At 41.5% G+C, this 27,514-nt stretch overlaps 1 protein-coding gene across 2 annotated transcripts in view; it reads left to right on the top strand.

Moving 5' to 3' along the window:
* The window catches only part of LOC131228688 (alanine--tRNA ligase, chloroplastic/mitochondrial), a 132,349-nt gene that overhangs the window by 55,032 nt on the left and 49,803 nt on the right, over positions 1-27,514 (top strand). For both annotated transcript variants that reach the window (XM_058224529.1, XM_058224530.1), the window contains exons 6-10: positions 1,035-1,169; positions 1,274-1,423; positions 5,794-5,904; positions 6,035-6,955; positions 20,852-21,124. In XM_058224529.1, the coding sequence (XP_058080512.1) occupies positions 1,035-1,169; positions 1,274-1,423; positions 5,794-5,904; positions 6,035-6,955; positions 20,852-21,124 (1,590 nt within the window). The remainder of the gene's footprint in view (positions 1-1,034; positions 1,170-1,273; positions 1,424-5,793; positions 5,905-6,034; positions 6,956-20,851; positions 21,125-27,514) is intronic.

Below are 27,514 nucleotides of genomic sequence, written 5' to 3' on the forward strand. Positions count from 1 at the left end.
TGAATCAAGTGGTTACATTTTTGCTACTGATGTTTGTTTCAACTTGGATTACATTTTCACTACTAACTGACACGTTTCTGATCTTGGGTTACATTTTTGCTACTGAATGATGTGGGACCATCTTGATTTACTCTTTTTTTTTTTTTCCATACAACTTAACCAAGGATCCTACTCCATTGGATTGTGATTGATGCTAGTTTGTATGATGAACCATTGAACACTTTTTAGAGGGCACGTCCATACATCCACTGATCCAAGCGAAATACCAAACTTGCTGGCACGACAATTTTAGGTTGTTTCTGACTGGAAGAAGTCTGTATCCATATTCTTTTTGCAGACACAACCAAACTTTTGTCATTAACTTAAATAATAATAATAATAAAAAGAATGCAACCAAGCTGACTACTTTGTGAACTTTTGCTACTCGAAAATTTTCATGCCTACCTCAATGGATGAAATTTCTGGGCATCTTCCTTTGTTTTAACTTTATTCCGATCTTTATGTATTTAATAAGATAATTGGACAGGAAAGTGGAAAGAAATTACAAAGAATGAGGAAAGATGTATGAGTGTGGCACGTCATATCCTACAAAATGCAGGTGTCATGTTTTATGGGTGTCCATGCCAGTCAGAATAAATTGTGCTGCCTGACAATACGCGCCTCTTAAATTTTGTAGCTTCAACTGGAAGATTTTCCATATGAATAAAAGAAGTGGATTTTCAAGGTATTCTTGTCAGTATTAATCCTAGTTCGATTGTCCTCAGACAAATATACTGTGGATGGGAGTGTGATTTTGGTAGCATGCTTACACAGACATTTATTAATTTTTCTTGTTCTACTACTTCTGCTGCTGCCTGGACAACCTTGTCTTGACAGAAATCATACTTGTTCCACTTGTTTTTACCAAGAGACCTAAGCATGATTATGGATTCCGATCTTCATGACATGTCCAGATTTCTGGGAGATTTTTCTGAAGGAATATTTGTCAGAAATTGACACTTAAATGATCTATATTAATGTTGCTTTCTCATTAGGTGGGTGTTCCTGTAGAGCGAATAAGGAGGATGGGTGAGGAGGACAACTTTTGGAACAGTGGAGTAACTGGCCCCTGTGGTCCATGCTCAGAGATTTATTATGATTTCCATCCTGAGAGGGGTTATATGAATGCTGTATGTATCCCCTGAGTTACTGATGAGCGGTCTTTTTATTTTTATTTTTAAAAAAATACTTTTATACACTATCTTTACTAAGTTTGAGCAGCACATGCTTACAGGATTTGGGAGATGATAGTAGGTTTATAGAGTTTTACAATTTGGTCTTCATGCAATATAACAAGAAGGATGATGGATCACTTGAACTGCTAAAACAGAAAAATATTGATACAGGGCTTGGTCTGGAGCGTATGGCTCGGATTCTTCAGAAGGTATTGTCACACTGAGATCTTAGCTAAGCTCTCCGATAATGCTATGTTTCTCCAATGGTTGAACATCTCCTTGATGCTAAAATTCCAGTTTGATGATTTTGTGATTTTAGCACTATTTGGATCGTAGTTTCATCTTAAAATTGAAGTGCCAACTCCATCTGTGCATTTACTTTCTATTAATCAGTTGCTGGATGACTCTCTTTATGACATGAAATCAATGATTTGTATTCGTTTCCTTATGTACTTAAATGTAAGCATGGTATTTACACGCAGTTAGAAATGTGTACTTGTGTAGGATTTGGCGTATAGTACATTCACAGGAGAGTTAGGGTGCATTTGGAAGCAGCTTCTCTTTCAAAATAGAAGCCATTCTAGACTTCAGAATATCTTTCTATTTTGTAAGAGAAGCTGCCAGAAGTAGCTTCTGGTGGTGTTACCTGACGCATCCTTGACTACCTTGTTATGATGTACCTCAATTTTAACTAATAGTGGCATCGAATCCCCGAAGCATTTGAGAAAGCCAGGACAGCTTCCTCTGGTGCTGTTATTGCCGGAACAGATGAAGATTTTGCAATCGAATTATACGGTGCCTGCACCACAACTGGAAAGGAGTAAATCGTTTCCCACATGCCGAACAAATTCTGTGTACAACTTAATTCTGCTAATCCGAGGCCGATAATGTTTTACGCCTTACCTGAAAAGGAAACAGAAGAGGAAATTAACAAACCAGCAAAAAGCTCCTGCCAGAAGATAAAAAAAGATACAGTCTTGTAAGCCGAAAGATTATGCATGGTATGGGATTCGATTGTGATGAGCCAATAGGGCTGAACAACGGCAGAGGTATCCAGATCCCAATCGGTGTGCATGAAAGAAAACGAGAAAAATTTCGCGGATTGGGGGCATCCCCTACGGGTGTGCAAGTGAATGTGACTTACGCATGCCAGCCAGTCAGTAGAAAAACAAATCTAGAGACAAGTGAAAGTAACAAAGAAGAAGTGAAGCACCCTGAAATAGCGCCCGTGCAAATAGAAGACGGAGAAATGCGGGCCTGCCAGAAGAAGCAGACCAGTATGTTGAACTGTTGAAAATTAATAAAGATGTGTTCGCTTGGACATACGTGGAAATGCCTGGATTAGAACTGACGATAACAATGCATCGGCTTAACATTTCTAAAGATAAAAAGCCGGTCAAGCAGGCACAAAGGCTCTTCCATCCCGACTTAATACCTTTGATAGAGGAAGAGGTAAACAAATTGATTAAAGCCGGTTTCATAAGAGAAGAGAAGTATTCTAGGTGGATCTCTAATATCGTCCCCATAAAGAAAAAGAGCGAACATATCAGAGTATGTGTTGACTTTGGAGATTTAAACGAGGTATGATCGAAAGATGATTTTCACTACCCATAACAAAATTGCTGATCGACAGTACAACGAAGTACGCAGTTATGTCCTTCATGGACGGATACGCTGGGTACAATCAGATACGTATGGCACCAGAAGACAAAGAGGCTACAATGTTCAGAACATCCCTAGGAATATGTTGTTATAAGGTCATGCAATTCGGGCTTAAAAATGACAGGGTTACATATCAGAGAGCAATGCAGAATATTTTCCAAGACATGTTGCACAAGCACGTTGGATGCTAGGTCGATGATCTAGTGGTACGATCCTGCAACCATGTAGAGCATCGGGAGCATTAGCGTCAATCTTTCATCGGCTCAGGAAGAAACAATTAAAAATGAATCCGACGAAGTACGTGTTCAGGGTATCATCCGGTAAATTCCTTGGGTTCATTATCAGGCATCAAGGAATTGAAGTCGACATGGGGAAGATCAAAGCGATTCAAGAAATGCTGCTGTCGAAAATGTTAAGAGAATTGAAAAGCTTGAAAGGAAAACTGGCCTGTATTCGGCGCTTCATCTCGAACTTAGCAGGGAGATGCCAACCATTTGCTCACCTTATGAAAAGGGAGTAGAATTTGTATGGGACGAAGCATGTCAAAATGCATTTGATTCCATTAAAGACATGCTGAAGTGACCCCTAGTGCTAATATCACCTGTAAAAGGCAAGCCTTTGATCTTATACATCGCCGCATGTGAAAGTTCCTTGCGAGCTTTACTTACTCGATGCAATGAACAAGGAAAAGAAAACGCCATCTACTACTTGAGTAGAACTCTAATAGGGGCAGAATGTAACTATTCTCCCATTGAAAAAAATATGCCTAGCCCTTGTTTTCGTAGTGCAAAAACTACGGCATTATTGCTTGTTCCACGAGATAACGTTAATATTGTGAGCAGACCCAATAAAGTACTTGATGACACTGACCAATGTTATTTAGAAGGCTAGCCAAATGGATGTTGCTTCTTTCTGAGTTTACGATTACTTATGAACCATCCAAGGTAGTGAAAGGATAAGCAGTCGCAGACTTTTTGGCAGCCCATCTAGTTCTAGACAGTGAAGAATACTACGCAGAGCATGCTAACAAGCAAGAATTAAGGTATCACCCTGCCATGTCTCCAATTATGAATATATGCAACTGAAGCATGTATTGCTGAATTGATAAAAAAGAAAAAGTCATTCATGATTATATGATCGTCATGTTATGCCTCAAGCACTGAAAAATATATAATTGAAGCATGAATTGATAAAAACAATCATTTATGATTATGTGCTGAAAAGCATAGATCACTCATGCCATCCATATTCAAAAACTGCTTTAAGATATTGCCAGAATTCTTGTATATATATGAAAATGTCGATACATAACAATAGGCAAAATATTACAATTGTTCCAAAATGCCCAAAGCGAGCATGAAATTTTGCAGATCTTACTTGAAATGAACTTAGGCTGCTACCCTGTTGAGCTTGGCCTCAATGATAAGCTTGGCCTGATCAGGGGCACCAACTAGCTCCTGTTCCAAAGAAGCAGCAGCCGCCCGATCTTCAAAAAATATCAATGCCCATTCCCAACTCGTGTTGCATGTGTTTGCAAGATGCCAAAACTATTGACCATTTGTTTATCTTCTGCCCCTTCATCCAACCTATGTGGTATTGATTTTTGGTGGATTCGGATATGACTTGGGTGATTTCAGGTTCAGTTAGAGATTTTCTTTGGGCATGGCACGGAAGCGTCAAGGGAAAAGCAAATAGTCTCTTGGCTAATGACACTTTGAGTTATGTGGTGGTCTATATGGGGTGAGAGGAATAGGCATCGCTTTCAAGACACTTCTAGATCAGTTGAGGCAATTGTGAACCAAGTTAAACGGTGGATCTCGGCTCTTGGATATTAGCCGGTTATAAGGGGTAGTTTGGGTGTGGCCCGTTGTGGGTCTCTTTTATCTTGTTTTTGTATTCTTTTCTTGTTTTGCTTGTTGCAAGTAGGCTTGTAATAAAATTCCATTAACCTTTAAAAATAAAAAAGAAAGTTGGATAATGGCAAATAGTACCCAAACCAGATACTCGAGTTGAAGTATCATTAGCTAATGTTATGAAAGAAATGGGTGAAGATTTGTCTAATTGAGACAACACACTATGCGTATCGGTCATGTGATCGGAAGCACTGGAATCAATTACCTAAGGAACATACTCAGAAGAAGTATAACAAGCTATACTTGACTTTGCAAAAGTAGTTGTGGAGGATGAAGGCTGAGTGGAGCGATCTTTTAGAAGCTTGCCATACTCTTGGACATGGTAATTGTGTCGCCTTCAGTACTCAACTCAATCTAGGTGGAGACAGACTTGGAGCTATCATGACCCTTCAAAACTATCATCTGACAAGCAAACCTGATTTGACCAAGCTTCCGATCAGTAGCATGAAAATGGACAGTCAAGATTGACCAGAGTAACAAAATAGGACCAATCTTCATCTTGTAACATCTAGTAAATAGATTCCACTTTGTATTACAATCCAAAGTAATATTTCAATTTGATGATTCTAACCATGTGATTTATGGATTGTAAACAACTGAGGGTTGTAAGAAATGGCCTCACTCAAATGGTTAGAATCATCAACTCGGCGTGATTCCTGCATCATGGCTTGCTCCTAGTTGTATCAATGAATGAAGGGTTCAGATCGATAATAGGTCACCTCGTGTGCTGTTCAAAAGGTTTGGAGACATTAGCAAAACCCTATATGTGTGTGCGTGCGCGCGTTCGTGCGTGCCAGTAAAATTGTACCATTCTCAACCTGAAGATGAAAGGTTTCTTTATTTGGCATTCTCTATGTTATTATTATTTTTTAATTTGAAATGATGACATGCTTGCAAACTTCCTTCAAACATGTTCTTTGTGGACCTTTGGATCTTGTCTCTTTGTACACTATAGGTTCAACTCAATGTGAGTTTTTCTTCTAACACATTCTTACAAATTTCAGGTTCCAAACAACTATGAGACTGACTTGATTTATCCCATTATAGAGAAGGCCTCAACATTGGCAGGGGTCTCTTACGCTGATGCTGATGATGATATAAAGACCAAACTTAAGGCAAGATATCATTTTGGAAGTATTTCTTGTTCCACTTGAGAACACTCATGGACAACTGTTTTATTTTGATCCCAAAATGTTACTTAACCAAGCAGTTAAGTTTTTATTTTCTTCTGTTAATATTTTCCAGATAATCGGAGATCATATGCGTGCAGTTGTCTATCTCATATCAGATGGGGTTCTCCCATCAAATATCGGGAGGGGTTATGTAGTTCGGCGGCTCATTAGAAGGGTTGTTCGTATTGGCAGGTTACTTGGTATGAAGGGTTATGGTGAGGGGGATCTTGAAGGAGCTTTTCTATCTACACTTGCAGAGACAGTAATTGAGTTGAGCACCCGAATAGACTTGGAAGTAAAGGCCAGGTCACTCCGGATTCTAGAGGAGCTAAAAAGGGAAGAGCTACGTTTTGTTCAGACTCTTGAGAGAGGAGAAAAGCTGCTTGAAGAATTTCTAACTGATGCATTATTAAGTGCTAAGAAAAATGGAAGCCGACCTTGTTTGTCTGGGAAAGATGCATTTCTCTTGTATGACACATATGGTTTCCCAATAGAAATAACAAGCGAAGTTGCAGAAGAGCGAGGTGTGAGTATAGATATGAAGGATTTCGATGTTGAAATGGAGAACCAACGACGTCAATCTCAGGCTGCTCATAATGTCGTTAAGCTTTCTGTTGGAAGTGCATCTGAGCTTACAAAGAGTGTTCCTGATACTGAATTTCTGGGATATGAAACCCTTTCTGCCACGGCAACGGTAAAAGGCCTGTTGGTGAATGGGGATCCTGTAGTCCAGGTTTCCAAAGGAAGTGAAGTTGAAATTTTGCTGAACAGGACACCATTTTATGCTGAATCAGGTGGTCAAGTGGGAGATCATGGTTATCTGTATGTCTTGGAATCTGAGGAAGATAAGGGAAAAACTATCGTGGAGGTCAAAGATGTCAAAAAGTCTCTTGGAAACATTTTCGTTCATAAGGGTACTATTAGGGAGGGAACTATTGAGGTTGGTACAGAAGTGGATGCTGCTGTGGATGCAAATTTGAGACAACGGGCTAAGGTAAACACTCCGCTTGTCAGATCCATATTCCGTTTTGACTTCACATCTCCATTCTCTATGTTCAGTCTTTACATCTGCTAATGCTGATTTTCAGAGAAAAACAATGGTTTTAGATAAAACATAATAAGTTATGTAACTTGATATTGAAGCTTTTGAGTTACATAACTGTATGGCTATTCATCAGTATATATTTTATCCTTTTTTGTTTATGTTTTCACTTTTGACCAGTGATACTTCCAGAAGGAGGGAGGAGACTCCTTGCATAAGTTTGCCTACTATGCAATGCGTGTATGAGGGAGGGAGGGAGGGAGGGAGGCTCCAGTGCTCTTATAACACCAGAAGTTGTAGTGATCCTACTTGAACAGTCCAATTGATTGATCGGAACTCGCACTGACCAGATGATCCAATCCATCCTCGTTTTTGGTCAATTTTTTCTGCAGCCATCCTTTTCCAACCCATGGATGGGATGGTTTCGATTCTTGAGAATCATAAATAATCCATGATTGTCCCTAACAAAAAGATGGATCAAATTGTTGGTTGGACCCATTTTGTGCAAACAATCTTGGCCATCCTTATTAAGGCCATTGATCAAATGGTTAATATTTGTCAAATCGGTGTGATGTTTGCATGGTTGCCCATGAAACGTTCGTTGGACCTAATTAATAGTCTGGATCAATCAATTGGATTTTCTAAATGTTTCAATGCAACAAGCAGCACTATAACTGTTAGTGCTCCTAGTTGCATCGGTTCAGTTGTATGGTTAAATTGATTGATTTGAACTGTCCATTAAGTCTAGAGTGCATTTAATGGACTTTTGTACAAAAATCACACTGATCTGATAATCCAATCCATCCTTGTTTTGGCTTTTTTTCCCCCCTACATCCATTCTTTTTCCAGCCCATGGATGGGATGGTTATGATTGCTTAACAAAAGTGATTCCTTTGAATCATAAGCAATCCATGATGAGCCCTAATAAATAGATGGATCATTTTGTTGATTGGAACTATTTTTGCATAAATGTTTCTTGATCGTCCATAGTAAAGGCCATCGATCAAATGGTTAATTTTGGTCAGATTGGTGTGATATTTGTATGGTAGTCCTTGAAATGTGCACTAGACCTAAGGAACGGTGTGCAACAAGAGATTGGACTAAGTGTCCCAAGGCAACTAGGAGCACTATAACTTATGGTGCTTTAAGAGCATTGGAACATGTGTGTGGGAGCATGCATGTGTGTGGAACTCAAGATTCTAGCTTTCTTTCTTTCTTTCTTTCTTTTTTTCTTTTCTCATTGGAGTGTTTTTTTTTTTTTTTAAAGATTATTTGTATATTGTATAGAGGAGACAATTTACAAACATTCGGCCGAAGCCACAAGGTAGGGAAAAAAAAAAAAAGAAACAAGTGGGCCCCGACTATCATCTTGTAAAGAAAAATACAAAAGGAAATGGAAAAGAGGCCGAGGCAGGGTGAGGAGGACTGGACGGAGCAGACTCGTCAGTAGGAAGAGAATAATGGGGCTTGAGGGGGGTTGGGTGGAGTAGAAAGGCCGATTACCCAACACCTTTCCTGATTTTGCGCTGCTTAATCCAGCCCATGCCAGCTTTGTCCAAGACGAGATTGCCTCTAATTAGACGGGAAGGTTAGAAGACCTGAGATAAAGATGATCGGAGGAGCCGCTGCTAGCGAGATTAGCACGACCATCTGCCACAGAGTTCCCTTCACGGAGCATATGAGAAAAGTGGATGTTTAGGGCCTAGGTTTGCTGATGTATGTAGCCAAGGAAGTACCCGAGGCTCGAGCCGCAAGAGGAGGAAGGGGAAGAAGCCGCGTCGAAAAGAGTGCGGGAATCCGTCTCAACAATAATGGAGGACAACCCTAATGTTTTGCACAGATGGATGTCGTCTGCCATAACACGGGCTTTAACCACCATGTTGGAGACGTGGCCAAACCGGTTATGGAAAGCGAAGATCATGTTTCCCTGATGGTCGCGACAGACGCCTCCCCCACCTCTTAGCCCAGGATTGCACTTGGCAGAGCCATTAATGTTCAGCTTGATCCAATTGTTAGGTGGCATAACCCACTTGACAACGGTGGCGGTCATGGAGGAGGGGGTAACAGGAATCGATCAGGAGCCTCTGAGGACTAGGTCTTGCCAGGTGGAGTGGTCGATGTCATGGAGAAGCGTGTCTATCTCAATGAGCCGGTTAGAGATTCTGAAAATGGTGTCGTCCACCTTGAAAGTCTTATTCTCGAATCTGGTGCCGTTCTTACCCATCCAGATTTCCCAAACAATGATAGGAGGGGCCAAGCCTATGAGAAAACGATGCAAAGAGGAATGAGAGGCTGTAGCGGACCATTGATGAATGATGGTTTGGATGGACTTGTTTTGAGTGGTTGGCATATGGAAGAGGGTAGCGAAGTGAGTCCAAACCGCAGTTGCGATCTTGCTGTGGGAGAACAGGTGTTGGATATCTTCGGAGTGGGCCTGGGGATTGAAAGGGGCGTTGATGGCGGGCCTGCGGGAGTGTACCTGCGAGAGGTGGCTGAACTATTGGGGGATGAGGGGTGGTTGGGCCGAAAAGCCTGGGAATGGGAGAGGGCTAATTGGCGCAGGGCCACGGGGGGGGGGGGGGGCATATTTTGGGATGGGATATGGAAGGTGAGGTGATGCTGAGACGTGGGAGGTAGGGCGCTTGGGCTGATTAGCTGCGGACTGCCGAGAGCATTTTGCTGGAGTTGGGATCGGGTGAAGAGGTCGGTGCCGGGAGGGGAGAAGAGATTTGGAGGCAAGACTAATCCTTACGCGTTGGACAGCTGCGTCAACAGGGACTGCCAAGTGCATTACCTTCCAACAAAAAACAGCTATCTTGGGAGGGATGTACTGGTTCCAAGCCCAGATGGCCCATCATTGTTTAGGCCGAGTTAAGCGGAGATTGGCCCATGCTGATTTAAGAGAGAATTTCCCGTCCTTGGAGAGGTTCCAGCAGAGCTTGTCCTCTCTGTCTGTGAAAACTATACCGCATTCTGAGATAGCTTGGTTAGGGGGGGGGGGGGGGGGGAGAGCGGGAGAGGTGGTTGCATGTTGGAGGAGGCCCTTTCCTATCCAGTTTTGTAGCCAAAATTTGACGTTCCCGGAGCCAATTAACCATCGGGAATTAAGGATGCAAAATTGCATGTTGTTGTTGACGTCCTTCCAAAGGGTAGAGTTGCTACCCTTGCTTGGGCGGAAGAGGGGTTCAACCAATCGAAAGTACTTCGCTGAAATAAGCTTGGCCCATTGAGATTTCCCCTGGAAGAGTTGCCAAGCCATCTTGCAGCGGAAAGCTTGCATGACATCACGCATTCGACGGAACCCAAGACCCCCCTCCGAGGTTGGGTAGCATATCTCCTTCCAGCTGACCCAGTGATGGCGATTGGACCCTTCTGGGGATCCCCAGAAGAAAGAGGCCATGGATTTCTTGATGTGATGGATGGCTCTAATTGGGATGTTGACTGAAGAGAGGATATGCATGGGCATGCTAGCAAGGACGTGCTTAATGAGAACAATCTTAGCAGCTTGGTTGAGGAGTTTAGCCTTCCATCCGGCGATCTTGTGTTCGATTTTCTGAATGAGGGGCAGCATGTGGCGATATCTATTCCTCCCTTTGAGTAAGGGAACACTGAGATAAGAAATGGGGAATGAAGCTCGCTGAAATCCAGTCATTCTTTCAATCTACTTGGCTCTATTGAGAGGAGCTTTCCTAGGAAGAATGAAGCTGCTCTTGGAGGAGTTGACTTTCTGGCCCGACTCATTCTAATAAGACTTGATGAGCTAGCAGCGAGCGGATTGAAGAGAGCCTGCCATTCAAGAAAATAATGGTATCATCAGCAAAAACAATGTGAGAAATGATGGGGCAGCTTCTTGAGAGATTGTAGGGGAGGCATCTCCGCAACAGGAAGACATATTTGAGGCCTCGGCTAAGGACATCCACCGCAATGATAAAGATGGTCGGTGAGAGGGGGTCCCCCTGACGGAGACCCCTCGAAGAAGGAAAGAAACCATGCGGTTTCCCGTTGATGATAATGGAGAACCAGCATCCTTCCCAACATTGCCTAGCCAACTGGACCCAGGACGGATGAAAGCCAAATTTAAGAAGGACGGCGCATATGAACGGCCATTCCAACCTGTCATAGGCTTTTTCCATATCGAGTTTCATGATGATATTGCCACCATGCACTTTACGGTCGATATCGCTAGCCATTTCTGAAGCTATGGAGATGGCCTCCACAATGGATCGGTACTTGACAAATGCACTTTGTTCTTTAGAAATGATTGAGGGGAGGACCTTAGACAGCCTGGTTGCTAGAATTTTAGAAAGGATCTTGTGGATGCAGTTACATAGGCTAATGGGGCGATAATCAGGGAAGGAGGACACATTTTTCTTCTTGCGAATTAGGAAAAGAGACGAGCATCGAAATGATCTTGGAATGGTGCCTCCTTGAAAGAATTCGACGGTGGCATTATAAACGTCACCCTGGACAGTATCCCAACACAAGGAGAAGAAGAGGCCTGTGAATTCGTCTGGGCCAGGCGCGCTTTTGGCTGGGATGGCAAAGACGGCCTCTTTTACTTCGTCCAAAGAGGGAGGGCGCAGAAGGGCCTCGTTCGTGTGTTGAGAAACAAGGGGAGGAACGGTATCAAGCAGGCTGTTGGGCGGGTGAATGGCCCTGGATTTGAACAGATCCTCATAAAATTTGACAGCCTCCATACCAATCTCATTGTCTGAGGAGATGGTAGAGCCTGAGGGAAGCTGGATGGAATGAATAGCTAACCTCCTTCTCTTCTCGAGAACTGATGCGTGGAAGAAGCGGGTGTTCCGGTCTCCCTCCTTTAGCCAAGATATTCTGGATTTTTGTTTCCAGAAAATCTCTTCTTGAAGGAGGGCCTGCTTGAGAGAAGCTTGAGCATGGTTGAGGTTGATCCTGTCGACGTCCGTTCTAGAAAAGAGGAGCTAGGCTTCAGCAGCGATGACTCCGTCTTCAACCATCTTAACATTCTGGAAAACATTCCCAAAAATCTGGGAATTCCAACCTTTGAGGGCCGATTTTAGCCTTTTCAATTTCAAAAATAGTTTAACCATAGGCATGGCCTGGACATCTAGATGCCAAGAGTCATGAACAAGGGAGCGGAAACTATCATGATGAATCCACATGTTCTGGAATTTAAAGGGCCTGGGACAGTTACCTGTTGAGGCTTGAATAGAGAGGAGCAAAGGAGAGTGATCCAAGAATACCCGAGATAAATGTTCGACTTTGTTGTTAGGGAATGCTTGTAGCCAGGTGGAGTTGAACAACATTCTGTCGAGCTAGGCCCATCGATGGTTCTGGCCTGATCTGTTATTGCACCAGGTATATCTCGAACCAGTGAATCCGACATCTATCAGCCCAGCATCTTCTATAGCTGCCTTGAAATCCTACATGCTTTTGATATTAGGGGATCGACTGCCAATTCTCTCATCAGCAGAAATGGTTGTGTTGAAATCGCCGCAGACCAGCCACGGTACTCCCAGATGAGAATTGGAAGTGGATGCGATATCGTCCCACAAGTGGGTTCTGTCTGTTCTGTTACAGGCAGCGTAAATGACTGTAATGGTGATGGACTGGTCGTTGTCTTCAATGGACAAGCGGAGGGTGATACTCTGTTGCGAGGCCGCAATTGGCTGCAGGGAGAAAGGGGGCCTAGAGAGAATCCAGATCTTCCTGCCCGTTGCGTCTTTAGAAATGGATTGATGGTAGCCCAGCTTCGCCGCAATCTGGGCCCTTTTACTAGGGTGGACCATAGGTTCCTGCAGCGGAAGAATGGCAATGCAGTGGATGCGGACTAATCTTCTGAGGTACCGAAGGGTCGAGGCATTACCTGCCCCACGCACGTTCCATGAGAGTATGCTAAGCATTGAGTTCCTTTCCTTTGGCTGCGGCCCTCTTCCTGTTTTTGGTTATACCGAAACTACGCTTGATTGACTCTTTCTTTTTTTGAATGGCAGAGCGGATGTTTGCCAGAGTCGGGGAAGGGGTGTGGGCATGATGGTTTCGGAGTCCACTCATGTCCACCCAAAGTTGTATCTCTCCTTCAGCGTTGCGAGTTGGGATTGGGGAAGAAAGTGATTCGGGTTGGGAGTCTGAGATGTATTTTGAGGAGTTCTCATCATCTGAATTCGAGTTCTTGGCTGGGGAGAAAAATTTCTGATTACAGGGCCAGCTCCACCTCCCTGGACTGTCCATCCTATTTTCAACAGTCCCGAAAGCTTGGTCAGCTATCTGCAAATGTTGGGCCGTGCCAACGTCAGCAGAATGTTGGGCAGGCTGGGTGGTGGGGATACGGTGGGTGTTAGATTGGGTATTGTGAACATCCAGCCCTTCTGGCGAGGAGGTCGCTGCAGGAAAGTGAGGAGCTTGGCATGTTATGGGCTTTGAAATGTGGATGGGTTGGGGAGAAGAAAAAGAAGAGGTGTTCGATAGGAGCCAATGTGAATTTCTGAGAATGGAGGGGGAATGATGTTGCATGGGTGCTAGGGTTGGCTGAGGATTGATGGCATTAGGAATGCTGGTGGTTTGAATGGCTATCGGCCTCATGGTAGGGGTATCAGGTTGGGTCGAGGGGCATGAGGAGGGCTGAGGGGAGAGACAAGGTTGAAAGTGAGCTATTTGGGGGGCATGGTTGGCTGGTTGGATGGTTAGGGAGTAGGGCGCAAGGGTAATGACAATGGGATTGCTGTGAATGGTATGGATTTGGAGTTGGGGGGTTGGGCACTGATTGTTGATGGAGGGGCCAGGTGGTTGGGTAGATTGGTTCGGGATGGTGGATGGGAGAGCGAGTAGTGCTTGGGTGGTCTGATGGCATGGGAGCATGGGCATGGCTCGGGGTGCTGAATCCAGGTTGTTGCTGGGAGGATTAGAAGGCCATGTTCTGTCCTGGCTAACTGGGGCATCATATTGATCAATAAGTGAGCATGCTCTTTTAGGACTGGATGAGGCATAAGGTCGAATAGGTGGTGGGCCTGGTCTATCCTTGCTAGGCTGATTAGCCAAAGAATCTTCTGGCACCAAGGGTGGGGTTAAATGGCTATGTGGGTGAGTTTGGAGGTGAGGGGTAGCTTCGACCTGCTGGGGTGGGATTGAAGAGTCGGTGGTGGCCGTGGGAGAGCGTGATCTGTTTAGACTAGATGTGGCATAAGTTCGAACAGGTATAGGGCCTGGTCTGGCCTTGCTAGGCTGATTAGGCAAGGAGACTGCAGGCAGATGGGATGGTGTTCGGTGGCTATTTGGGTGGGTTTGGAGGCCAGGAGTATCTTCGATCTGCTGGGGAGGGATTGCAGAGTTGATGGTGGGGGTCAGTTGTGGTAGTTCGAATGTGGTAATGATCGGGAATGAGAGGCCATCAACTTCATGATCCAAGATGGTGGGAGAGAGGCCAGGGTTGGGGATGATCTGGACTCGGGCAAACATGAGGCAGGTAGTGGATAGGGATAATTGGTCACATTCCACCACGAGTCTATAAAAGCCAACAATCTGCTCTAAAGTCTGTTTGCACCACACATGAATCGGAATGCCTTGGATGCGGATCCAAATGCCAGTGTTGGTGGAAACTGCTGATGGCACCCATAGGGATACAAATCTGAGGCCCGTAGATTGGTGAAGAGGCGATTCATCCATGAAGGATAGAGCCTCCTGTCTGGATTGAAAGTTGAAGAGGAAGTTCTGGCTGGAGATCCTGGCTAGTTCAACCGTCGATGTGCCGTAACTGGAGAGTCCGAGGGCATCCGTGAGATGGGTGATGGAGCAAGAGGGGGATGAGGCCACCCCAATGAGGGTCGATGCTAGTCGTCGTCTCCTAGCCGCTGAGATCGCGGGAGGAATCCGAAGGGTGGGGCTGTTTGGGGATGTATTCTGTGCTGGGTGGATGGGATGGGTGGTCTCGAGCCGGATATGGGGATTATGAGGGTTTGGGAGTGTGGGTGGAGGGGAGGATGGGGGATTGGTGGTGCTGCTGTGCTATTATGGGCTTGCTGGGTGAGGAGACTCTGCCCTCCCAGAGAAATTCCTTGCATCTTAGCCATAGCCGCTAGGGAGTCTTCCTTCCGGGTATAACTGACAAACCCGAAACCACTGTTCCTAGAAGTATTTGGGATTGTGGGGATGAAAATGTCAGATATGGCCCCAAAACGGGTGAAAGAGGGCCTGAGATCTGCCGCGGTGAAACGAAAAGGAATGTTGGCTATGAAGAGGGAGTGCGGTTGTGAGGACGCGAGACGCCGCAGAACCCTAGTCCATCCTTTGCCCTCAGTTTCCCTGTCTTCCGTCCTTCCTGAGATCAGTTTCCCTGTGTTTCTTCCCCAGCCAATCAAGCCGGTCTTCAATACCTTACACTTTTGGAAGAATCTGAATTTGACAGTTCACCCAAGATTCCGGCTAAGTGATTTATTTTAGCAGTCTATGTTGGATCTATTCTTTCTATGACTTCTTTGATGTAGAAGTTTGTCAATTTCAAATGTACAGAAAAGAGTTCTGATTATCCTTTTAGCTTTTGTATTTCAGGAGCCTACAAGTAATGTGCCGTTTGGTAAACTGAAAAATAAGGTCTGAAAATTAATTTAACTACTGAAAGCTTAAACTACTGAATTTAAGTACCTATAAGTACCGAAAAATCCGTTTGGTAATTTGTCCGAAAAACTTCCTGATATCTGAAAATAAGTACTTTTTTCACAAAAACCTGTTAGATAAAAACAAGGACAGATGTCTGAAAATTGGCAATTTGTCATATTTGCTCTCATTGTCTCAATTTCCATCTTTTAGAGAATATGAGACAAAACATGCTATTGCCTTGCCACCAAATTTGGCACAATTACGCCCCATCCACATACATCTCCCAAACATGATCCATCAATTGATAGACCATGTGCTATACTCTTCTTGATAGAATATTCATAACCCTTTGATAATATTAAGCATTGGGTATCATTAAATTGAATAAATATATGGAATAACATTTTTTGTATTGATATAAGGTTAAATAGGTCTGTTAACTATCATAAATAAACAAAAACAAGTTGTAAAAGAGAAGATAATTCAACTATGTGATTGAAAAGTTCATTTGTGATTCTCTCTCGCAAATTAAACATAAGATTTGGATCAGTCTGTCCAACTTCTCTATGTTTGGCATATCGTCTTCCTGATTCTCTGACCTTTCTAAGTAGACATCTTCATCATCATATCGATGGAATAAATTATTTGCAGTTGATGTTTTCCGAAGGAAACTGTGAATTGCCATGCATGCATTCACTATATTCCTTTTGAGTCGGGAATGAATATGGTGCCATCCTCTTTAAAATTGGAAAGCGCGCCTTTAATACACCAAATGCCCGTTCAATTACGTTCCTCAACTTGGCATGTGCATGATTAAATACCTCTTCCTTGCCTCTAGTGTGACCACCACTTCAAAAGTCAGGCAACCAATACCGCACATTGTGGTATAGTGCCATGAAACCTCGTGTGTGCGGGTAGGCAGCATCAACTAAAAAATATTTATCTGCAGCAAGACCAAAAAAGTCTTCTCAATAGGTAATTAGAAAAATCTAACCATCTTATATAAAATAAAGTACATAATGCTTAACACGAGGGGGCATTGGAAAATTGTTCGGTGGATCACGTACAGTCTCCATCAAAACCTTTGAATCATGGGCCACTCCTTCCCATCTAGCTTGCACGTACATAAAAATCATATTGAAGTCGCACATGGCCATAACATTTTGATAGCATTCCGACCTACCTCTACCTCTATAAGGTGTTTGCTTATTTGCTGGAATGCATGCATGTATAAGAGTTCCATCTATCGCACCAACAACACCCTTTGCAAACAAAAGCAATGTTAACATTATGGTATAAAGGGGAAAAAAAAAAAAACTGAATATGTGTATTCTAATATAAATGTAATTGTACCTTAAATATTTGTCTAAGTTGTCAATGGGTCCGGATGTTGTCTTGAATTTGATCAAATGATGGAGATACGATCATCTCTTTAGAAAACTTCAACATAACCCATAATACTTCATGTAAATATTTATGTACTGTTTACCTCGAGTGTTGGAAGCAATATTTTACAAATCGGTTCCGAATATTATGGCTAATTGTAATTAAAAACATTGCCACCTTCTCTTCAACGGTTAAATAGCGACTATTTGTAAGCCACCGTCTTTCTTGAAACCGGTTGCACGAAGTAATAAATGCGTGTTTCTCCATTGTTAACAATTCATTGCATACTACTAAAGAGCCTTTTAAAATCCCTTTCACAAATTTGTATCCTGACAGAGCTGAAGTATTTGCTGATTCGTTAGTGATATAAAATTGTTTATAATATTTGTGTAGGAGTTTCACTAATATAATCTTCAGTAACCTCCTTTGCTCCGGTGTCATAGTTGTTACATACAAGAGGTTTATTTAGACATATCAACATGAATATCAAAATATATAAAAGATTGGTTGGCATTTATTGGACCGCTAAAAATTTAGAAGTCCAATGACCAAGAGTCAGCGATTCAACCAATCTGATTTTGGGACTGGACTAGGCAACATTTAGTTTATGCCACGTGTACAATTTCTAAGTACATGCATATAGAATGTAATATACTATGAAGAGTATCAAATAAGTCTCTCACAAAAATTAACCATCAGCCAACATTTAGCGTGCACATGTGAACCACCTGATGATCAGGTGGGCCTGATTTACGGGCCACAAAGCATACATCATGGAATTCACATGACAAATGGCCCTGAACTATGGTCCATCTTAGATTTGGACCTGCTTCATTTTTTTGGATCATGCCATAAAATGAGTTTTCAATTCGGATGGACGGCGTGGATGTATCCACATACATCAAGGTGGGCTCCACAGTTAGGGGTCCCACACACCTCAGTGGATCCGAGGTCCCACCTAATCTGCAACCCCCAAATCTGCGGTCAGCGGGAGGGACACGGATTGTCTGCTGATGCTATAAGTAACCAGTAGCTACTGGATGGTGCTCGATGGGCCTGATTTACGGGCCACAAAGCATACATCATGGAATTCACATGACAAATGGCCCTGAATTATGGTCTATCTTAAATTTGGATCTGCTTCATTTTTTTGGATCATGCCATAAAATGAGTTTTCAATTCAGATGGACGGCGTGGATGTATCCACATACATCAATGTGGGTTCCACAGTTAGGGGTCCCACACACCTCAGTGGATCCGAGGTCCCACCTAATCCGCAACCCCCAAATCTGTAGTCAGTGGGAGGGACGCGGATTGTCTACTGACGTTATAAGTAACCAGTAGCTACTGGATGGTGCTCTATGGCCCCAAACATAACATATGTGGTTTATCCACGCCGTCCATCTATTTTTCCATACATTTTTAGGGCATGAGCCCAAAAAACGAGGAAGATCCAAATGTCATGTGGACCACACCACAGGAAACAACAGTGATTGAACACACCATTAAAAACTTCTTGGGGCTACAAACATTTTGGATGAAGCTGGTATTTGTGTTTTCCTATAATCTAGGTCTATGTGACCTAATGAATAGGTTGGATGGAAAATAAACATTCCAGCGGCCCCTAGGAAATTTTTAACGTTAGGCGTTCGATCACTATTGTTTTCTTGTGGTGTGGTCCACTTGAGATTTGAATTCATCTCATTTTTGCGATCATGCCCTGAAATGATATGAAAAAAATAGATGGACGGGGTGGATGAAAAACATACATCATGGTGGGGCCCACAGAGCACTGTCCAGTAGCCACCTCGGAGGGGCAACATACACTGTCGATAGGCAAACTGCGTCCAGGCAGGAGCAGATTAGGTGAGACCTCGGTGGATCCAAGGTGGGTGAGACCCCTGATTGTGGGGCCTGCTGTGATGTATGTGACTACAGCCATGCCGTCCATCCATCTTGAAAGCTCAGTTTAGGGCATGATCCAAAAAATGTAGTTCCAAATTCTAAATGGACCATAGTACATGAAATAGTGGTGATTGACAATTAAAAACTTCTTATGGGCCACAAAATCTTTGGATCAAGATGGTATGCGTGTGGTCTCTTCATCTAGGTCTTTGTGACCTTATCAACAGGTTGGATGGCAAATAACTTTCCGGTGGAATCCATAAAATTTTTAATGGTGGGATTCAATTAGTACTGTTTCTTGTAGTCCACCTAATATTTAAGTCAGCTTCATTTTTGGGATCATGCCCTAAAATGAACTTTCAAAATGGTTGAACGGTGTGGATTTAAGGCATCTACATAATAGTGGGCTCTACAATTAGGTAGGTGGATTAAGGAAAACCACCAAGCTGTGCAGGTGCCTTCGCCGAAAGCGCAAGGTAACCCAGGAATATACCGAAGCCGTGCAATCCCTTTAGCAGTTTGTCATGCGACGCAAGTCCCTTTTTTTAGTTGAAAATACCACATTTTGTGGGGCCTGCCATGATGTATGTGCTATATCCTCCATTTGGCAAGATCATTTTAGGGCATGAGCCCGAAAGTGAGGCAAATCCAAAGTTCAAGTGGACCCTACCACAAGAAGTAATGGAATTGGATGTCTTCCTTTTAGAACATCCTGGAGGCCATAGAAATTTTAAATCAATTTGATACTTACATTTTCCCTTCATCTAGGCCCTTGTGACCTTATGAACGATATGGATGACAAATAAATATCATGGTGGGCCCTAAAAAGGTTTTAGAAAGTAAATGATTGAAATCTTACCTTCAAATCAAAGGAAAATTAACCGGAAGAAAGGAAGGATTTAGTCTCCTGATAGTCAGGGATTTTCTTACTCGAAAGAGAAGAGAGAACGACTTGTGAGAGGTTCGTGTAATGTTTTGAATCTCTCTAAGGGTAATTTTGCCATTTTAAAGAATTGATAGGGAGATTTTGGTCAAAATTCATCCAAAAATTTAAATGGAAATGACTTGCCACATTCAGCTATAAGGTTTAAGCCAGGCGGCGGTAGCTGAAAAAAAGAAATCTTAAATTTTTAGTGAGACTTTTTGTTATCAAACAGTCTGAATTGCAAAAATCACTGAAAATTCCATTTTTCAGTGATAAATTGTTAACTTAAGTTTTACCAAACACACCCTAACTTCTGATTAGTTATTACAAAGCTTGGAACTTCAATTATGTGGTAGAGTCTGTTTGGTGCTTAGTTGCATGATTCTTCTGACAGGAATTGCTTCCACCTTGAATTGCGCTTGGAACTTGCACCCCCCTTCCTGCTTCCTACTTGCTTGTACTTACTAACATTTTGAAAGTTACTCTGCCCCACTCTTGCATCTGATTATGTTGCTGCTTCACGCTTCTTGTGCAACTATGGTTTGTTGGCCCCTCACTCATGAAGCAATATTTCTTGTTATTTAACTTTGTCTTCCTCTTTGAATGAATCCCAAACTGTTGACCTGAAAACCAATAGCCTTGATTATCAAGTTGATCTCCACAAGCTGCATCTTTCTTCAGTAATATGACATCTGATCATCATACTGGTTTATAAGGAATTTTTGTATGAGTGAATAGCCTTGGGAAGTGAACCCAATAAATAACAAAAATGTTTTGCTTTCCATTATTGTGATTGCATGAGGCATTTGGTTTAGATTAGGAGTCATGTGGTTATAGTACTACACTTTATCTGACCTCTATAGAGTTTTTAGGCAAGAAGTTTATCATCCAATCCTTTGCAGAGTTCAGAATTTTTCTTTGTAAGTTGACATATTGTTATCTGATTTTAGTGACAGCAGTTTATATTAGTTGGACGGAACGATCTGCTTTTCTGTTTTGTATGATTCCTTCAGATTTTCTTTTGTTTTTTGTTGATGCTTATAAAGAATTGGATGTTGCAGGTTCATCATACTGCTACACATTTGTTACAGGCTGCACTTAAAAGTGTCCTTGGTCAGGAAACATCTCAAGCTGGTTCCTTGGTGGCTTTTGATCGTCTCCGCTTTGATTTCAACTTCCACAGACCACTCCAAGAGCATGAGATGATGGAAATTGAAGGATTGGTTAATAAATGGATTGGTGATGCAACACATCTCCAAACTAAAGTAATGCCTTTAACTGATGCCAAAAGAGCTGGAGCTATTGCAATGTTTGGTGAAAAATATGGGGAAGAGGTATGAATTTCTTATTATTGGTGTTAACGGATGTGAATGTGGACTCTACCACTGTGCGGCCCACCTAGTCCTTGATCCTACTATTTTTCCTTTGTTAATTAGTTGTTATGTTGGTTTAGGACATCGTAGGGATTTTTGCTTTTGTTACGTACAAGGTATTTTTGTCATATTTTTTATTAAATACTATAAAAGGGGAAAGAGGGGCCATCCAGCCCTAATTCTCTTTTTCTCTCTTCTCCCAAATCTCTTCTCTCTTCTCCTTTCTCCCTTCTCCCAACTCTCTCTCTCTCTCTCTCTCTCTCTCTCTCTCTCTCTCTCTCTATTTTCTTTTGTCTCTTCTTTTTCTCTTAATCTACAAAAATTACATGGTATTAGAGTCCGTTGTTTTTTTTTTTTTTTGGAAATCTAATCTATCTTTCTCCTTTCTATCCTATAATTGTTTTTCTTTATTTCATTTTTGGTCTCTCTCATCCCTCTTGTGCTAATAATCTTTTAAGAAACCTAGGATTTCTTTTCTTGATAATATCCTAGGCTTGTGTAATGTTGTGTGCATGAGAAGGGGATGGAGTTTTCTTGATTATTACCTCTCGTGTATGGACATGTGGACAGGCAGGCTGATTGCCTTCGTTGCATGCTGTGTTCGTGATCATCAACCCTGCAGTTGGTTGGAACGTGTGGACGTGCGGGCCGGTTATTCTACTCAACTGTGGTGTGCATAACGTGTGAAGTGTACAAGTTGGGTATTCGTTGGTTGTAAATAGTCAACACATGTTCGTATAAGCTTGAGGTATATATTCTAGTCCCTTTTCCCAGATGGAAGTGAAAAGTGATTTGAGAATTGGATTCACAAATCCATCTGATTTTAAAGGGGTCCTAATAACCTCTATTAAATTAAATAGAACAATTTATCTTTAGTGGTCCAAATCCATCCTGGCATTTTTAACTTAAAAATTTGACAACTGAGAAGCTTGATGAGAGTGCTAGTACGTGTGATCAATGGATCTAGGAGAATGCTCAAATTATGACATGGTTGTGGAATAGCACGAAACCATCCATCATTGCGAAAGTAATGTTTTTGAATACCGCAAAGGAAGTGTGGGGTGCATTACAAGAGATATATTCATTTGACAAAAACAATTTATCTTTAGTGGTCCAAATCCATCCTGGCATTTTTAACTTAAAAATTTGACAACTGACAAGCTTGATGAGAGTGCTAGTACGTGTGATCAATGGATCTAGGAGAATGCTCAAATTATGACATGGTTGTGGAATAGCACGAAACCATCCATCATTGCGAAAGTAATGTTTTTGAATACCGCAAAGGAAGTGTGGGGTGCATTACAAGAGATATATTCATCTGACAAAAACATCTCTCGTACATACTAGTTGTTTGAAGAGATATTTGAATTTCAACAAGGAGATAAATCTCTAAGTGAATATTATTCAAAACATAAAGGAATATGGGAGGAATTGAATGTGTACCAACCTCTCACTATTGATTTGGAAAAGCAACGTGAGCAACATGACGAGTTTTGGGCGGCTAAGTTTTATATGGTTTAAAACCAGAGTATGATTGATTCCTGCACAAATTTTGGATAACTAGGATGTGCTATCTTTGAACGAGGTATTTGAACCCCTCCAAGGTTTATCACGGGGGTTGTCCTGTCGTTGTTCTCTCATTCTATTCCCAAGTCATACTAGGAAGCATTGCTACATAAGAAGCGGAAGCAAACAATGGAAACAAGAAATGGCTGCCCTTTATCAGAATAACACTTGAGAGCTCACTAGTCTACCTGCTGGTAAACATGTTATGGTTGTAGGTGGGCGTACTCCACTAAGTGTCACCTTGATGACACAGTTGAATGGTTAAAGGTTTGGTTGGTTGCTAAGGGATATACTTAGACCCCTTGGTATTGATTATACATAAACATTCTCTCTTGTTGTTATAGTCAGATCCTTGGTATTGATTATAAAGAAACATTCTCTCCTATTGCTAAGTTGAACTCAATTCGTGTTATTCTTTTCATGATTGTTAATTATAACTAGCTCCTCTTCCAACTAGATGTTAAAAATGCATTTCTTCATGGTGATCTCACAAAGGAGGTCTATATGGAGTGACCACCTAGATTCATTGTTCATGGGGAGTCAGACAAGGTGTGTAAACTGAGAAAAGCAATTTATAGGCTAAAACAATCACCACATGCATGGTTTGACAAATTCATAAAGTTGTGTTGAACTTTGGCTTAGATTGAAGTCGTGTTGATCATTCCTTATTTGTACGGAACGCCACTTCAGGTCTTTTTGTGTTAGTGGTATATGTTGATGATATTATTGTTATAGGAAGTGACGATTGGGTGATTGAGGAGCTGAAGAAGTACCTTTGAAGGCATGTTCTCGCGAAAGATCTAGGTCATCTTCGATACTTTCTTGGTATAGAACTTACCAGATCGAAGGAAGGAATTAATTCGTCTCAATGGAAATGTGTTGTGGATTTGCTCACAGAGACAGGTTTTCTTAGTACTAGGCCAGTTGATACACCAATGGATCCAAATCACAAACTTATTGGTGATCAAGAAGATGTATTTGAAGATCTGGGGAGGTATAGAAGATTGGTTGGGAAAATCATCTATTTAACTATCACTCAACCAAATATCTTATGTTCTGAGTGTAGTTAGCCGGTTTATGAGCACTCCATGGGTACCTTATACGGATGTAGTTGTTCAAATTCAGTGATATCCTAAAGGAGCATCGGGTCAGGGAATTCTGTAGAGACGAAACAATCATTTTCATATTATAGCGTACTTTGACACAAACTGGGCAGGTTCTTTAACAAATAGACGTCTTCTACTAGGTATTGCACATTTGTGGGGAAAAATTTAGTCAATGGAAGAGTAAGAAGTAGAGTGTTGTGGCCCGATCAAGTGCTAAAGCATGATATAAACATAGACTACTTGTGAGTTGATGTGGATCAAGTAGCTTTCGTAGGAGATAAGGTTTGAAGTGATTCTACCTATGCAGTTGTTTTGTGATGATAAAGCAATATCTCACATTGCAAACAATTCAATCTATCATGTGAGAACTAAACATATTGAAGTTGACAGTCAGTTCATACACGAGGTCTCGTATGGTGAAATCTCTACGCTATATGTTCAGTCTCAAGATCAACTTGCTAATGTGTTTGCCAAAGTCCTTAGTCACAGTCAGTCTACACGGATATACTTCAAGCTCACATCGACAACATCTATGCTCCAACTTAGGGTGAGTGTTAATATATGCGAAGCCCGCCTAATCTTTGATCCTAGTATCTTTTTTTTTTCCCTTTGCTAATTAGTTGTTATGCCGGTTTGGGACTTAGTGGGGACTTTTGCTTTTGTTACTTGAAGGTAATTTTGTTATTTTTTTAATTGAATAATATAAAGGGGGAGAGACGGGCTGTCCAACCTTAATTCTCCTCTCTTTTCCCAACTCTCTCTCTCTCTCTCTCTCTCTCTCTCTCTCTCTCTCTCCCCTTTCTTCTCTTCTTTTACTCTTAATCTACAAAAGTTACAATTAGATTATCTTGTACAACTAATAGTGATATTTGAATCTTGTGGAAACATATTATGACTGAATATTTCAGTTGAAGTTCAAACATAACAACAATCTTTTTACCAAAAAACTATAAAGTTGACCTGAGGTAAAATCTTTTGGAGTGCAGGAACTGCTTCACCATCTCGATGTATCAAGAACTTTTGCATTCCAAGCGAGAGTTGTGAAGACGTAGAATATTCAATGATTCAAAGAGGAGAAGAAATCATGCCTGTAAAAACAACAGATCTCAATAATGTATCATTATCAGAAAAGTTTAATTACATGATCCTTCTAAAGAAAAAAAAAAAGGATTTAGGAATGTAGATGACTAGTTGACCAGTTCATCTCACTCCAGATCTCTCATTGGGTTATCTAATGGCTGTTCTAAATATCCATAGATGATTCTCTATAGCTCTTCTTGAATTCTAAGAAACAAAGTATGAGTGCTCTATCACCAATACATATGCGTGCAATCCATACCTAGACCAGTATATGACAAATTACCCTTATACATTTTTCTTGAAGTTAATCCTAGTGCAAATTGCTCTTAGCAAACAATTCATCCAACCCTATTTGCCAAGTTTCCTTTTGTAAATATTTGAAAGCTAATAACAACATACCACATTCTTATGATGTGGTTCTTTTTCTGTAAATCCATGGATTTTTGAAGAGGTCTTTGTTTATGGGGTTCTTATTCTGGATTGATTTATATAATTGGGACTTGGGCATGAAATGTGTTATCTTCATCACATTTTATTTTGCTTAGTGAAATATATGTAGGGGCTGACCCTGAACAGGTGGGAAGAAGCTATGATGATGATGTTGTTGAGCATATATAGTAGGGAACTTTTTCTAGTGTTTTGTTTTAGGTGTACTTCTTCACATGTTCTAAATTTATATTCTTTTATGGGTAAATGAAATTTATTAACACAAAAACTCAGAGAAAGGACACAAACACAATTAGGTCCCACAGGGCTGAGACAAAAACAAGAAAAAGTACATTAGCACAACCCACCTTAGCGAGAGGGACAAAAAAGAGAAAATGATAAAAACAAGACCCCACTACAAGACATACACAAAATAACTGAAAGTTATTGATGCAGGACCAATGCATGAACTCAAATGATGTGAGAGATCAATCAGCAAAATTAAATTAATTAATGAAAACCACAAATCTTGCTAACATCGTCACAAATATCAAGATTCTAAGAGGAAAACATGCATAGTTTAAGCTTAAGTTGCCAAGTATCGTCCTGTAAGACCATTAAATATGAAAAATTAGGATCTAATGGATGTAGAAACATAAAAATAACATAGGGTTAGGTCTATTATAAAGGGGAAGGTCTAATACTACCTAGGGTTTACTAGATTTAGGCGTGGGTGAAGTTAGGGTTAGGAAAGTTTAGAGAAATGGGTGAGATTAAGGCTGAAGTGGGGAATTGGATGATGGGATAAAAGGATTTAGGTATTAGGAGATGACAATTGGGGTTTTGGATGTAGGGAAATTAGGGATTTGAGGTTAATTGGAGGATTTGAAGATCTAGGGTTTGGGAATTTGGGGAAAATTGGTGGATTTGGGATTTAGGGTTAGGTTTTGGGTTTATAGGTGGGAATGAAGGGAATTTTGTTGTAAGGGTAGGGGAATGCCAAAGAGACAATGGATGGGACCCTATGGGTTCACACGTGTGGCCATATGGTCACATGTGTGGGCTAGGTAGGGTTGGGTTTTGGGTTCCAAGGTTCGGCTTGTGGAGAAGGGTGTAAAGGAGGAGAAATGGAAGGGTTTTAATGGATTTTGGAGAAAGGGAAAAGAACAAGAAAGAGAAGAAACTTGAAGAAATACCTTAATTGTTGATGAAGAGATGTGAATATGGGGATAGAAGGAGGCCTCACACTTTTGTTGATGAAGATAGGCCTCACATTGATCTTCCTTTCAAATCACATGGAAGATATCCTCGCATCACATAAAGATTAGAGAGGAAACAAGGGATTTCTCTTTCTTTCAATAAGCAAAAAACCACCATTTCGGAGTTTCACATGCCCTCCCCCTCCATACTCTCAAGAACTTTCGAAAATTTCAAAATAGTCCCTGTTTTATGTCTTTTAACCAAAATAACCATAGTCTAAGAAAAAAAACATATAAAACCACTCACAAAGTGCCCAAAGAATAAATCGAATATAAAACTATATCCTAAAGCATATATGTCCTATGATGAAAAGAATGGTCCACGATCAACGACCCGATCATGTAATCCATGCGATCTAATGATCCGATCGTCGGGTCCCTTAAATCCAACTGTCCAAATCACTCCTTAACATGGCGTGCCGTAAAGGCTGTTACATAAAGGCGTATAACAGGGTCGTAACGGCCGTAACAGCCGTTATGGAAAAAAATGACCCATAATTGCCGTTAATGGCACATTACATCTCTTATAAAGGCTATAATAGCCTTGTAATGGTCTATTATGGGACATATAGGTTTCTCATACTTTTTAATTAACATTACGGGGCAGATACAGGTTTTTCGGGGGTTTTTTCAATTAAAAAAAAAAAGAGACCGTAATGGCTGTTACGGGGCTGTAATAGCCGTTATGCCCTATATCGTAAAGGTAATGGTGGTGGCCGTTACAGCCACCGTTACCGTTACGGAATACCTTGCTCCTTAAAGCAACCCATGTGCATCTTCATAATGTGGGAACCTTCTAGATGCTGGTACATGCACTATGGGGTCTTTAACACAACTACTCGCCTAGTTACAGAGAAACTGAGGCCTGCCTCCTCTGATACATACGTGAAGGCGTACGTGATGTGATGTCCTCA

Source organism: Magnolia sinica, chromosome 16, assembly GCF_029962835.1.
Source record: "Magnolia sinica isolate HGM2019 chromosome 16, MsV1, whole genome shotgun sequence".
Classification (NCBI taxonomy): domain Eukaryota; kingdom Viridiplantae; phylum Streptophyta; class Magnoliopsida; order Magnoliales; family Magnoliaceae; genus Magnolia; species Magnolia sinica.